The sequence below is a fragment of the Lepidochelys kempii genome, chromosome 5, assembly GCF_965140285.1.
Source record: "Lepidochelys kempii isolate rLepKem1 chromosome 5, rLepKem1.hap1, whole genome shotgun sequence".
NCBI lineage: Eukaryota > Metazoa > Chordata > Testudines > Cheloniidae > Lepidochelys > Lepidochelys kempii.
The window spans coordinates 74,244,421-74,260,040 of record NC_136384.1 but is presented as its reverse complement, the minus strand read 5'-3'; the positions used below and the strand labels follow the sequence as shown (position 1 = coordinate 74,260,040).

Sequence of the window (15,620 nt, the reverse complement as noted above, 5' to 3'; positions counted from 1 at the left end):
TTTATTACAAATATTTCACCATTTTCTTTCCTTTTAAATAACTGTCCTACATTTGTGTCCCGCTTTTTCCCCCCAGTAAGAGAAGGCACATGTCCTGAGACCGTGCTACTGTATAGCAGCTGCAGCACTCTCAGGATTAACAAACAGACCCCAACCATGGCAATATCTCACCATGTCACAGTTCCTGGTGTGTGTGTATGCTGATCACTGAACTAGAATTCTTGTAACACTACTGTTTGACATTTTCACCTGTGCAGTACTGCCAACACCACTGACTGTACATGTTTTCTTAACACAGAAAATAGCCTCCTTTGTCTGTTCTTCAAGGAAATAGCTTTAGTCATATCTTATTAATAGTTCTGTTTTCATTAGACTGGTCTTCTGATATATTTTAAGTGGATCTTTTACATTCTAATCTGTTTATAATTCTAAAACAAATTCATCTGTATCACTCATTCATTCATAAGTTTCAGTGGGAAAATCAGTGTCTTGTGGATCTTATGAGCCAACACACTCCCACAGCTTAAAGGGCAGGAGGTTTGTTGTGTATAAAAACTTAACTTTAAGGTAAACTTTGAAGGCACAGGGTGTACTATTAGTGTTTTCTAGAAGATTTCTCTGAAATATGCCATAAGTGCTATGCAAGGGTTCTATAGACATAATTTCTGTTTCAGCAATGCCATTATGAAGAAGCCACAACAACCCTTGACAATGTATCACTGTGTAACAATACAGTTAGTAAATCGCTTTTGTCATTTACAAATACAGATCTTTTTAACATTGTCAATTGTTTAGACGAACAATTTGGCTGATCTTAAATTGCTCTGAAGTTTATGAATTTAGCTATTCAAATCTCTCTCAGGTATAAAAATAATACTATAGTAAGTACCAACATATGGCATGAAGAAACAAATTTTTTAAAAAAATAAATACATAATTCTTCCCTAGAAGTGATCAATGAGTTACTTAACTCTTGGGTGTTTAATGAAGGGACTACAGAAGACTAAAATTGTTTAACAGTAAACTTAAATTCTCAGACAAATTTCCAGTCAAAAGCAGAACACTGTACCTTTTGTTCCAGATGGCCCTGATTCAACAAAACATTCAGACACATGCTTAACTTTAAACATGTGAATAGTCCCCACTGAAGTCAATGAGACTACTCTCATGCTTAAAATTAAGCTCGTTCTTAACCACAGCACAAGTATATAAAAACATTTTTATTGCATTTTTTGATTAACAGACTTTTTGCATTCATCATGCCAATGTGTGCAGAAAAATTACTAAAATTGTTAACCAAATGTATAACCATGAAAAAACTTTAGTTGTAAACATACTAATTTATTGTTATCATTGATTAATTACAATAGGGTTTTTTTTAATAAAAACGTTTAAATTTTCCATCACTACCCTAAAACATGAACTGGAAGAAACTATAATTTCATTATCTGATTTGTCAACTAGTAAGCCTGAATGCTAAGTTAGAGTTGCAATAACCTCAGTGGGAGTTGTTGGACTGCACCTTTAAAAAGCAAATTCTGACTTTAGCTGGTGATGAGAAAAAACACACACAGTATTGCTTTTTTGTGGTCGAGGGGGAAAATTAGAGGTTTGCTCACATCCAGAAGCAAAATAAAACTTAGTTTTTCCATGCATCTCTCTTTAAAACCAGGCTTCAGAGCACTTACACATGGCATTGAACAATGTTCCTGAAATTTATGAACTATTTTAAGTCTAGTGAATCAGTGCATGTAAGCTACATATCCAGTATCTGTATATCATCCAATTCTCCCCCACTGGGAATTATGCCATTTACACAGAAAAGCTGGACTAGTTCCTATACATCCGCTATTGAATAAGCTACTGTAAACTTTGAGAACTAAAAAAAATAAGAGTTTCAACAAAATGGCAAAGCTTCACAAGAACGAAACCACAGGAGTAGCAGCTGTCATAATAAAACTGAACATGAAATCCCTTAGCGGTCTGTTTCCGAGGAGAATTACAAGCTTTCAAGTGTCCAATGTTTGGATAGTAATCTCATGGATCCTATTACACACTTCCAATTACTCCCTTTCCTTTACTTTGTCTGAAAGTTTCACTATTTATTTTATTTATTTGCATACATTTGGCCATGTAGTAGCTGGTAACAAAATAATCGGTAACCAGTAAATGGAAGATGGAAGTTAAATTTGTTGTACATCATTTGTACACATCATATATGATGAGCACTGTATGCTATTCTATATTACAATCAAAGGAGGACAAATAAATATTATGAGATATATCAATTACTGATAAATGGATAACACTATTATACCTTTTCTTTCAGCGTGTCTCTCTGGCTAAATTAATGTAGAATGCTGAATTTCTAATCAAAATTACTGGTTTCAGAGCTACGCTCAAGCCTCCTAAAGATCTCTCCTATGATGAAGTTCCATATGAGGTGTTCCTTACAACTTTAAGACACTGCAATATACCACATTTGTATTTCAGAACAAAAATAAAATGGCCAAAATTTCACTCTTTTGCTAGCATTAGTGATGTGATGCAATCCTTTTCTCTTGTTTTCCAAATTGACTGTTGGCATGTATATATATATATAAAAAAAGTAACTATAGAACTGTAACATTACTAGCAATAAAATCATAACAAGTCTCAAAGTTTGATAATGTGGTTTACTGTTTTAGATGTTGGCACACAGGAAACCAGTCATCTCAACGAGTAATGAATTACAGTTTGAATTCCAAAAATTAAAATACATATAAATATATGTGTATGTACAATCACAGACATTGCCCCCTCCTTTAAGAAACTCCCTCCTAAAATATAAATAAATTATATGAGGGAGTTTCTTAAAGGAGGGGGCAATGTCTGAGTGTGTACACACACACGCACACACACAATGGAGCGGAAAAACAACCAGGTGGCCAACCCACAATTCTTTGTGTGTGTTTCATCTACCGCTTCACACTAGGAGGCTTTCATGGCCCCAAATGAATGAGCATGAATGTTCAAGGGAAAAAACAGCTTTTCCCTTTTATAGTTTCTGAAAACTACCAGTTTAGCCATGTAATAACTAAAGACTTACCAGCCTTTTTAAAATTTATGATAAATAAGTTAGAGCCCAACAGAGTTAGAGATTTTCTGAATTGGGTACTGTATTCAATGTTGATTTTTAGAGCTTTCCTCCCATCAAGAGTATATCAGAGGTGAGTGAGACGTTTGTTTGGTTTCCTTAAATTTATTTATTTTAAAAGGTGTTTTTGCACAAAAAAGGATCTTGTAACCAAATTATTTTTGGACTAAAGACTGCATTAGCTCTTAGAACATCTTTGCCTTCATGAGAAGCTCAGTACTGCTGTTCCTCAGTAAAACACTCCAAAACCTCCAAAAACACTCCTTTCCAAAGTGATTGCAACCAAAATGACAATCTTTAAAGATAGAAAATCTAACGGCACTTCTGACAAGAGATCAAAAGAATGCTTAACCAGGGTGTTTACAACAAGATTTAGATCCCTAGAGGGACTTCTCCTCATTTGTGAAGAGCTGAGAAGCACAGCTATAAGAAATCATATGTCTGGACAAGAGGGCAATCCAAAACCTGCTTGCTATCTCTAGCGAGCTAGAAATAGTTACCACTTGGATATTACAGTTTGAGGTTTTAGGCCTGTATTAAGACTTTACTGTAAGAACTCCAAAAAAGGACAGGCTTTGCACTTGTCTTGAATGGATCCATCCGTACTAATGCCTTACATATTGGCATGGCCCTGAATATGTCCTTTTTGTGGAATACTTGCTCAAAGTTAAAGGTACAACAAACACATCTGAATAACTTATTTTAATTGGTACTTCTTCAGGATTCTGTAGTTATATTATTTACTCTGGTCCTGGGTGTGGATTGTGGTCCTTGAGAAAAGAGTCTTCTTGTAAAGGTGGCATAACCAACTAGTGCTACCTGAATTGGGTTCAAGAAACAGGATTTCTTTGGACAACGAGGGGCCTACTTTTGCCCTTTTTTTAAAAAAAAAAGATGTCCTGGAGAACATTATGAACAGAAAAAGACAGTCATGCTTTTTGCCAGGGAAGAACGTAGCCATGATCATGCCCTGACTATTAATTTCTTTATCTGGAATACGACTTCAGTATCTTTGTGGATCTTGGATGCAAAAGGTCTGTTAAAGAGCAGCAACACAGGGTCTGTTTCCCCATTTGAAGACCTTGAGAGGTGTGTACTCCTCTCTCCTGGATTTATCCTTTGCCTGCTTAACCAGCTGGTATGGTGTTTATAATCTATTTACATGTAGTGCTTGAGAATACAGATTTCTCTTTCTCTCTCTCCCCCCTTCCCTTTCCTATCCCTTCTCCCTTCACCCAAGAAAAGAGAAGTTTAAATGCTAATAACAGGATTGATGATCTGGTACCTTCTCTTGATGAAAAAAAGATGTTGTTAGATGTAAGTACATCTTGGCTGATCAGAATTGGGATTAAAAGTCTTAGGGCATAACTGATTACTCTGAGTTTGATCCAACTGATACTGTTCTGGACGTCTGTTCCTCCATTAACCTTGGATGAAACTGTTCCCTGAATTAGCTTCCCTGCACTTGAAGGTGACATCAATTTGCTCCATCAACCCTCTTCAATTTTTATATACTCTGGCCCTCTAAGTACCCCTTTGCAACACGACAAGGAAGGACACAGATGATGGGTCCTGTGGACTCAAGAAATCAGGAAGCTTCTAGAGTGGATTCATATGGAACCTCACTCAATAGTATATTGGTGTAATGGACCAACTGTCACAGGTTGACTGTCCTCTTTAAGGAGAGACAGAGCCAGCCCTACCTGTATCAAAATTGATTTGCTGCCTCCCAGCCTGAGGTGGCAAGATTAAGAAGGGTTAGGTGATAGTTTAATGGACAGCTGGGCCTTATAAAAAGGCTGAGAGAGATAGGTAACCACGGGGAGTGGGCAGGCTTCTGTGGAAGGCCCTGAGCCAGGGTCTGCAGAAAGCAGTGTATTCCAAGGGAAACATGGGGACTCAGTTCTCTATAACAGAGTGGAGAGACTTAAAGGGAGAGCAGAAGGTAGGCTCAGGGGAGGCTCAAGTGGGGTAAAAAGTGCTGATTCCCAGAATTCTTCCCTGGAGTCCCTCTCACAGTCTCAGCCCCTCTGGGCAACCTTTCACTCTCTCTGCTCTGGGATAGAGTGCTGACTCCCAGGCTATTTTCCTAGAGTCCTCTTTACCCTACTTCAGGGCTTTCCACCCTATTATAGTATTAAAGTCTGGTCTTTTGTTATCCCAAAAGGGAATTGAGCCACATGAATCTGCGAGAGACACAAAACCTGGGTGAGGGGAAACTGAGGTTGGGAGAGCCTGCAGTGCCAAGATCAGCCAGCCGGGGCGCTATCGTGCAGCCCACTCTGCAACACCATTGTTCTAATCTGAGACATCAGAGCGCTCATAGCTGTGCCTGAATAACAAATTATATTGTGCCTTTCAGCCACCAGCTTCTGAATCCTCTCTTGATAGAAATACTTCTGTGGAGGTTGATAGCTATGATAACTCTTGTAAATAATATCAAATGTGTGGAATCATTTGGCTCCTGGTAGTGTTGACAAATCCATGTTATTTCAGAATACAACCTGGGCTGTTATGTGGCCTTTTGCAGGGAGGGTACTCTGTAGAACAGGTCATTTTAGAGTGAGTATACATGAATTCTTTTCTGTCCAAGGAAAACAATGTGTTAACTAGTATGTTGAGAAGCACTCAGAAAGGCAGGTGGGCCAAAAAGTAAGTCAACATACTACAAATGTTTTCTGTTGCATGCGAAGATGAGATGTCTCCTATGGGAGGTTCATGTTATGATGTGCAGATAGATATTCTTCAAATTGATTGACAGAGGGGGGAAAATAATTTTCCTTTAGAAATGGTTGCTAAAGTGGAATTTAGGGTTTCCATCCTGAACCATGGCTTCCAGAGGATTCAATTTAAGAAGCTGAGGTTAGGCACCCTCTGTCTTTGGAATGATTTGTGCTCTAAAAAGAAGATGGAGTAAATTTCTAAGCCTTCTTGTTGCCTGGGAGATCAATTACTGCAGTTTTAAGATGATATATTGCAGTCTTCATACTCTGAAGTTTCAGCTGATTGGAAGAAGAATAGGACATCATTAACCTTGGTTTAGGGGTTACATTTAACCCTAGGGATCTCTCTGCCTCAGATTCATTTAGGCTGGATCTCTCTGCCTCAGATTCATTTTTCTAATGTAGTAGTGATCCCACACTTCAACATCTTCTGCCACTTGTCCCCTATTCAAGGAACTACACTATGTAGTCAGACTGTAGTCATGTGTGCTTGAAGAATGAAGAAGGTTTTTCTGCAGTATCCCTTCTGTCTCTCATGTCCCTTGGTGTGTTTAATCATCTAACGGATGTCCCTCATATAATTAAAAAGAAAAGTGGTTCTACAGAACCACTAACCCAGGAACCTATCCTTGCAACAAAGCCCGTTGCCAACTGTGTCCACATATCTATTCAGGGGACACCATCATAGGGCCTAATCACATCAGCCACACTATCAGAGGCTCGTTCACCTGCACATCTACCAATGTGATATATGCCATCATGTGCCAGCAATGCCCCTCTACCATGTACATTGGTCAAACTGGACAGTCTCTACGTAAAAGAATAAATGGACACAAATCAGACATCAAGAATTATAACATTCATAAACCAATCAGAGAACACTTCAATCTCTCTGGTCACTCAATTACACACCTAAAAGTCGCAATATTACAACAAAAATTTCAAAAACAGACTCCAACGAGCGACTGCTGAATTGGAATTAATTTGCAAACTGGATACAATTAACTTAGGCTTGAATAGAGACTGGGAGTGGATGGGTCATTACACAAAGTAAAACTATTTCCCCATCTTTATTCCCTCCCCCCACACACACATACACACTGTTCCTCAGACATTCTTGTTAATTGCTGGAAATGGCCCACCTTGTTTATCACTACAAAAGGTTTTCTCCCCCCTTCCACCCGCCCACCCCCGCACTCCTGTTGGTAATAGCTCATCTTAAGTGATCACTCTCCTTACAGTGTGTATGATAACACCCATTTTTTCATGTTCTGCGTGACCTTCACTAACAAGGTCAGCTCCCAGACTGCTGTGCTGGGCATCACAAAATGGGGAAGAGATGGCCAGCCCGCGGTGGAGATAGAGGTGGTTAGGGACTATTTAGAAAAGCTGGACGTGCACAAGTCCATGGGGCCGGACGAGTTGCATCCGAGAGTGCTGAAGGAATTGGCGGCTGTGATTGCAGAGCCATTGGCCATTATCTTTGAAAACTCGTGGCGAACCGGGGAAGTCCCGGATGACTGGAAAAAGGCTAATGTAGTGCCAATCTTTAAAAAATCCTGGGAACTACAGGCCAGTCAGCCTCACCTCAGTCCCTGGAAAAATCATGGAGCAGGTCCTCAAAGAATCAATCCTGAAGCACTTGCATGAGAGGAAAGTGATCAGGAACAGCCAGCATGGATTCACCAAGGGAAGGTCATGCCTGACTAATCTAATCGCCTTTTATGATGAGATTACTGGTTCTGTGGATGAAGGGAAAGCAGTGGATGTATTGTTTCTTGACTTCAGCAAAGCTTTTGACACGGTCTCCCACAGTATTCTTGTCAGCAAGTTACGGAAGTATGGGCTGGATGAATGCACTATAAGGTGGGTAGAAAGCTGGCTAGATTGTCGGGCTCAACAGGTAGTGATCAATGGCTCCATGTCTAGTTGGCAGCCGGTATCAAGTGGAGTGCCCCAAAGGTCGGTCCTGGGGCCGGTTTTGTTCAATATCTTCATAAATGATCTGGAGGATGGTGTGGATTGCACTCTCAGCAAATTTGCGGATGATACTAAACTGGGAGGAGTGGTAGATATGCTGGAGGGGAGGGATAGGATACAGAAGGACCTAGACAAATTGGAGGATTGGGCCAAAAGAAATCTGATGAGGTTCAATAAGGATAAGTGCAGGGTCCTGCACTTAGGACGGAAGAACCCAATGCACAGCTACAGACTAGGGACCGAATGGCTAGGCAGCAGTTCTGCGGAAAAGGACCTAGGGATGACAGTGGACGAGAAGCTGGATATGAGTCAGCACTGTGCCCTTGTTGCCAAGAAGGCCAATGGCATTTTGGGATGTATAAGTAGGGGCATAGCGAGCAGATCGAGGGATGTGATCGTTCCCCTCTATTCGACATTGGTGAGGCCTCATCTGGAGTACTGTGTCCAGTTTTGGGCCCCACACTACAAGAAGGATGTGGATAAATTGGAGAGAGTCCAGCGAAGGGCAACAAAAATGATTAGGGGTCTGGAACACATGACTTATGAGGAGAGGCTGAGGGAGCTGGGATTGTTTAGCCTGCAGAAGAGAAGAATGAGGGGGGATTTGATAGCTGCTTTTAACTACCTGAAAGGGGGTTCCAAAGAGGATGGCTCTAGACTGTTCTCAATGGTAGCAGATGACAGAACGAGGAGTAATGGTCTCAAGTTGCAGTGGGGGAGGTTTAGATTGGATATTAGGAAAAACTTTTTCACTAAGAGGGTGGTGAAACACTGGAATGCGTTACCTAGGGAGGTGGTAGAATCTCCTTCCTTAGAGGTTTTTAAGGTCAGGCTTGACAAAGCCCTGGCTGGGATGATTTAACTGGGAATTGGTCCTGCTTCGAGCAGAGGGTTGGACTAGATGACCGTCTGGGGTCCCTTCCAACCCTGATATTCTATGATTCTATATAAATCTCCTCACTGTGTTTTCCACTGAAGGCATCTGATGAAGTGAGCTGTAGCTCACGAAAGCTTATGCTCAAATAAACTGGTTAGTCTCTAAGGTGCCACAAGTCCTCCTTTTCTTTTTGCGAATACAGACTAACACGGGGGCTACTCAGAAACTCCTCATATAATTGTTATTTGGATCAAAGAGTGCCAAGACCCACAATAGAGTCTATATTTCCATTTGAGCTAAAAAGCCTCCTTAGATTTTTTTTTTTAAAATTAACGAACTGAAAGGAGGTTTCCAGGGCAGCACAACCTACTACGTCACCAAAAAGCCTGCCCCCTTGGATATTTAGTGGTAAATAGTACCTGCTTTGCCTGCAAATTAGCTTTCCAGGGCCTTAGGTGGAGCTAGTGTTGTGACACAGAGTTTATATATATTATAATTATTATTAAACTCTGTCATGACACCACCATGTATATATATAATCATTGCTCTTACTGTAAATCTTAGACTGTTAAGGGTTGAGGAAACAAAACATTTCCCATGACAGCCACTGCTAATAAAAATCTCTCTTCAAAAAAGACAGCCAGTCCAGGAGATTTTTCTGATCTTGAATGGTACAGAAGGCAATAGGGAGCATGACCATGCATATGTGGCTCTAGCACAAGACATGAAAGCAGCAATGCACTACATGTTAAACAAAGACTTTTGGGGAATATAAACCAGGAAGAATTTACTCCTTTTTCAGGTACACTCCCAAGTGAAATTTCTCTCTGGAGAGAGTCAAGGAGTTCTTCTTGGTGTTTACCACCAGCATCTTTCTAATGCACATGGTTTCAAACATCTGAAAGAGAGAAAATCTTTGCTGCATTTTTACTATGTCCTGCTCAAAGCCTGTATCCTAGAGCAACCCTTCCTCGGAAGGGTTGAGTCAGAGGACAAATACCTTAGACTTTTTGTACTTTTCTTTTCCTTTTTAATCTTTTTGGATTTTTGGGCTCATTTTGCAGGAGTCATTCCCTGGCTGCAGTCTTTTGTGGCTTGCTTTATGCAGCACTGTGAGCCCTCTGAATATGCCTCCCGCACTGTCCTCCCCTTTGGGGTCCATCTCCCTTTGACTGGGTTATGTGGTTTCGTTGTCAGAGCTCCCTAAATCAATTTGGGGGAAAAGGGGAGCCAAGTATGAGCCCTGCTTCTCTCCCAGGGCAATTTAGGATCCATTTTAGTACTTTGGGGGTGAGTGTTGGATCATATTAAAGAAGTTCTGTATTAAAATCACAAATGACTTTGATTCCCCACAGTTTAAATTCCAGGGTATTACTAATTAAGAGGTATCTTGGTTTTTGGTACTGTTTCTCTCCCTCTATGTGTGAAACTTGCAAGCTGCTAATTGCGTTAGTACAGTCTAAGACAGAGTCTGTTCTCAAAGCAATTCACAGAGAGAGAGACTCAAAGCAATACTCTGTAACAACAGAAACAGCACCCAGAGACTCCCTGCCCTTTTGTTGTATTAACAATTGTGATTAAAATAGAGATAGATGATGTATGTGGATAGATGCTTGGTGTGGATAATAACTGAATGATCAGGGAGGTGCCAGCCTAAGAATCCAGTGTCCATCGGCTGAAGAAGGCGTCAAGTGGAAATAACCAGAGGACCCCCAGAGGGCAGACTGGAATCCACCCAACAGCCTCAAGAATGGGAGAACCAAAGAACAAGATAACATCTAGCAGCACGGAGCTGTCAGGAATGTGCCATCTGCTGACTGATTCAGCAACAGCATGATGAAGCAATTCCCATAGATTGGCATAGGAAGAAACTCCTATAAAAATGGACTCTAGAAAGTGAGAACTTTGGGGGTGTGATTTTGCAAATCAACTTCCAGAAGGATCAGATGAGCATCTGACAAGGCCCTGATCCCTCCTCATGTCCAGGCCACCTGGTCAGTGGCTTGGCATGAGCAACTCTAAGGCTGGTAACTATGATAACAACCTTGCAGAACCTGTGTGTGTGTTTGTATGAATGAATGTGTGAATAAATATGAGATTGAATGGAATGTTATAGCTTATAATAACTGCTTACTATGATTCTTTCTGTATTCACAATAAATGTGGTATTTTGCCTTTTTCCCTTTAATAAGATCCTGCTGGTTTTTAATTTATTGGTATAACATGAGGGGACACACACATGCCCTGGTGCCCCTTAAGGCTTTGTCTTTCTGGTTCTGTTCTGTCCCAGGACTTATCCCTTGGGCTGTCTGGCTGAAGTGCTCCTCATCTTTGGAGTCTCTTCCTGTTCTGTTTTGTAGTTCCTGCTTGAGCTTTTCCATGTTGGAGTCGCAGCTCCGTGGGGCCCACAACATACCAGCCTGACTTAGCCTGTACCAACATGCTCACTGAGGATAGGAAGGACATAATTTGCCCTCTAAAGAGCCGGTGAAAGCTGCCTCCCTGCCTGGTGTTTGCAAGACAGCTCTGCCCTGCCAGAGAGGTGACAGAGAAATCTGGAAGAGAGGCACTGCAGTGCTGGCTCTGGGTGACTGAGACCACTCCAGTGCTCAACACCTAAGCCAAGATGGGGGAGAGAAGAAAGACTAAAGAAAAATCACTCACCAATGCTCAAAAAAAAACAGACAACAAAAAAATGCTGGCAAAGAAAAGTCGGGAGCAAAGTAAACCATTACTTGACTGCTGCCATTGCGGCAGAAGATCGAGTAGCAAGCCAGAGAGGGGGACATGGCTAGCATGGGCTGTGCTATAGATATGAACTACCTCCAGAAACTGCAGACAGGAGGGGAAATGCCCATACATATCACCATTGTGGGAGATGCTGAGCTGCAGAAAAAAATGTATTATGGTGAACTTCCCTACACCCCTTGTTACTTGTTTTACTGGGAAAACTGAACTTTAGAAATTCCTCTCTATGCAGGAGTGACCCCTGCAATCAGAATCTGTAGCATCCTTCCCTGATGCCTTTCCCAATTTCTCAGATTTTGATGGGAGAACGTGGTCAGGGAAGAAGGGATGGAGAAAGAAGAGAGAAATCAATCTCTGAAGACTCGGATACTGAGGGTACCCTAACCTTACAGGTCACCCCCCCATCTTTGTAGGGCACAGGGAGAGTGCCCTCCTATTTTTGAGACAAGATATTACTGAAGAGGGAATCTGAAAGAAAATTTGCACCTGCAGAATGTGCAGGGTCCTGTTGGCCCAGCAGATTGGGCATGGCCAGCCTACAATATATGAGCAAGATATGGTTAGCCCACGCATTTTTGCACTCTTTCCTGCCTGCTTCTCTATTCCTCTGGTTGCCGATGAGGTGTCCCTGTCAGAGAAGCCCACATGGACATGCTGTACTGCAAGCAGCAAAAGCCCGTTACCTCAGTATCAGAAGTGGTATTTCCAGCAAGCTTGTCGCCGAGCTCCTGAGATTAAATAAGAGCTCAGTAATGCTTAGATTCCCATAAGATGACTATTAAGAATAAGGAGGATCCCTTTCTAGTGCTTTTCATAGAATCATAGAATATAAGGGTTGAAAGGGACCTCAGGAGGTCATCTAGTCCAACCCCCTGCTCAAAGCAGGACCAATCCCCAATTTTTGCCCCAGATCCCTAAATGGCCCCCTCAAGGATTGAACTGACAACCCTGGGTTTAGCAGGCCAATGCTCAAACCACTGAGCTATCCCTCCCCATTTGTTTGTTTTCTCATTGTGCTAAGCAGAAGCTCTGGTAAATCCTTCTTGCAGCTGCTGGAGGCAGATGGATCTTCTCAGGTATGACTACTCCCAGTCTGCCAGGACCGACAGGTCTGGTTCTGCCTCCTAGGAGCTGCAAGTAAGGGTAAGACCCATTGTAATGGATCTGTGTTCTTTCCCTGTGAAGAAGAATGACTGGATTAATTTAAATTATAGGTGAAAGTTTTCCCCATATTACATCCCACTTGATATACCATAATTTCAGGCCACACTCTTATCACAAGAAGTACCAGTTGGTAAAAAACAGAAAATATACCGTCACAAGAATGCAATTTTTTAAAAGGTAGATACAATTTTCAATAATAAAACTTTCCTCTCCACACAAAAATCCAACAGGCAGCACTACCACAAGGTATACAACCCTCTCTCACTTTTTCCTCACTGAGATAAATTCAGAAACATCCAACATATAATCCACATCTGATTTCAACTCCAAGAGGCAGCAGTCATGCAGTTCGATTTATAATTACAGAAAGATATAATGCATAGTGAAGGTAGTACAAAGGTATTTCTTCTCGCAAAGGCATACGTCAGTCCTACCCCTTCTGAGGTGTTAAGGTCCAAAGGATATTAGGAACCAAAACAACCGCAACTGACACCATCCAACAAACCCCTATGCAGGGCTTATCTACAAGCAGTCTGTGCTTCCACTGATTCATCCCCAGGGTTTGGTCATCCCTTAGCAGGGGTTATCCAGCTAGCAAGCTACTTCAGTCTCTAGGCAGCAACCAGACTTCTCTCTGATTAAGAGCAGCAGAGCTCTGCTTCTTTGTTCAGCTGAAGCCCTGGACTGGGCTTCTTTCAACTCCCCTCTCCATGCCTGACATTTGCTGCAGGTGTAGTGGCTTGGAGCCATCTGGATCCCCAGGCTCTCCTTAATCCTCTCTTTGCTGGCGTGGGGCCTATCTGCCTCATTAATGCCCTTGTTGCCAGGGTGGGACCTATCTGCCGCACCACAGTGATTAAATAAATGCTCTTTCCAAAATCTATAAATCTGTGTGTCTGACAAAACTCTACGCATGTTTCACTGTCAGTAATTGTATTTTAGATGTCTTTACAAAGTAAAATGTACTTGTGAAGTCACAGAAAACAAATTACCTCAAAGTAGTGGTTTGGAGTACCCAAGAAAGGCGGAGCACTGCAAATGCCAAGGTTCAGAGTGCAGCAGTACAGATAATAGTATGAGACAGGGTAAGTTACCCATAACATATTTATGCCGTTTTATATATGCAGCCAGGAACCTCAAATCCTACTTTATACTTGTGACTCAAACAATCCTAAATGCAGTCTTGGTTCTCCAAAAACAAATGGTGTTATGAACACTCAAACAGTGAAACTGTGGAGTGAAGGGGAGAAGAGTTACACTAGCATTTTATCACAAATGTGCAGAGATATAATTTTAGAGAAAGATCTTGCTTCATCTGTACACTTCGGTTTAGTTATTTAAGATTCTATAAAAGTTATTTAAATGAATAGTCATGCAAGAAATGAAATGAAAAGCAAATATATATATTGGGAGGTGTTTATTAAGAACTGATTTTATTCTCGGGCAATATTTTACTCCGTGTACCCCCAAATCTAGTCATGGTACAAACTGCAAACTACTGTACAGAATGACTTCATGCAGAATTTATGGATTGCCATTTAACCCCTCTCATTTTAATAACATTATTTTCACAGTAAATAAACTGCTTAGAGAAATTGAGACAAAAAATTAATAAAAGACAAAATTCTAATTGAAGTGTAGGGGTAAAAAATTTTAAAGGATCTAAATGCATTAGGAGTGTAGGTACCATTTTCAAAAATTAGTTAAGCACCTAAGACTCTTAAGTGCCTATGTCTCCTTTGAAAATGTGATTTAGGCACTTTAGACATTTTTTCTGAGGTTATTGGCAAAAAAATATTGCCCAATGGGTATAAAAGTGATTTGCAGAAAAACAACACTCAGCTGCAGGATGATAGCATTACTGTCCACTGGAGGTCACTCTGTCAACCCAATGGATTATAGTTTTTCCTGTAAAATGAATGAAAAATCTAGTCAATTCTGCCCGTAAGAGTGTTCTACACATTTTTTTTCAAAGCTCTTCCTTATGATGTATAAAGAGAGTTGAAATGGTGGGGCTTTTATTTTTATTTTTTTTATTTATTTATTTTACACTGCTTGGTTTTGTTTATTTTGTTTTTTATAGTGAAATATTAGGAATGTCAATTCTATTCTTGCTTGTATTTTTTGTGGAGGATGTGCCGATCTTGGAGGATGTCCATTGTTAGCCCACACAACGTATTTTAAGGGGTGAGGGTGCAATAAAGTAGCTACAATAGTGCAAAGTGCTGCAGTCATGTCAAGGTCCACAAGGTTATGGGGCCAACTAGACAGAGTGGCTCAACACACTCACACAAATTTGGTTCTAGTGCATCTCTGTTGGATGGAAGGGCAGCTGGGTCAAATTTGAGTGGCAGCGAAACAGTATATGCAGGGTCACAGTGCCACTCAGGTTTGCCCAGCTGCCCCTCTGTCATGATAGAGGGGCGGTTGGGCTGAACCTAAGGAGTGTTGCAACCCCATGTGCCAGGTCGCAACATCACTCATTACTCAGATTTGGCCGACACTATGTGAGGGCAGGGCAGGTGATGGATGGAGCTGAGTTGCTGTGCAAAACTACTGGCTGGAACTGCATAGCTCAAGTGGTGCCAGGGAGTGGTCAGGAAACAAAGCTGGGTGATGAGTTGTTGCTGGGCTATGGGTGAGCAGGAAGTGCTGGGGATCTACGGGTCAGGGGTTGGGAGCACATAGGATGTGTTATGGTGCAGTGCAGTGAGCTGTTGGAGGAATGAGAGGTGCTGGGAGACAGTGGGGTAGGTTCGGGGGCTCAGATTTCAGAATCAGGAAGGGGGCCCCAACCTATTCTTGCACTAGGGACTTCTGGGACCTTCTTATGCCACTCCAAAAGTGCTGAGTTTTAACAATAACATCCTGTTAGTCACTGAAATAAAAAGGTATAAACAAACATACATCAAAAACAGACCAGGATTTCCAAAATGGGTGTCTAAAGTTAGGCTCTTAAATCCATATTTAAATGAAGAGATAAATAAGTGGC

The 15,620-nt window shown here is 41.3% G+C and overlaps 1 protein-coding gene across 8 annotated transcripts in view; it reads right to left on the bottom strand.

Moving 5' to 3' along the window:
• The window catches only part of COMMD10 (COMM domain containing 10), a 161,180-nt gene that overhangs the window by 44,353 nt on the left and 101,207 nt on the right, over positions 1 to 15,620 (bottom strand). Inside the window, exon 6 of one of the 8 annotated variants that reach the window (XM_073344761.2) lies at positions 13,897 to 14,536. The exons of the other annotated variants lie outside the window; for them this stretch is intronic. Coding sequence (XP_073200862.1) covers positions 14,525 to 14,536 — 12 coding nt within the window. The 3' untranslated portion in view covers positions 13,897 to 14,524. Of the gene's footprint in view, positions 1 to 13,896; positions 14,537 to 15,620 lie in introns of those variants that run through there. 8 annotated transcript variants of the gene reach the window in all.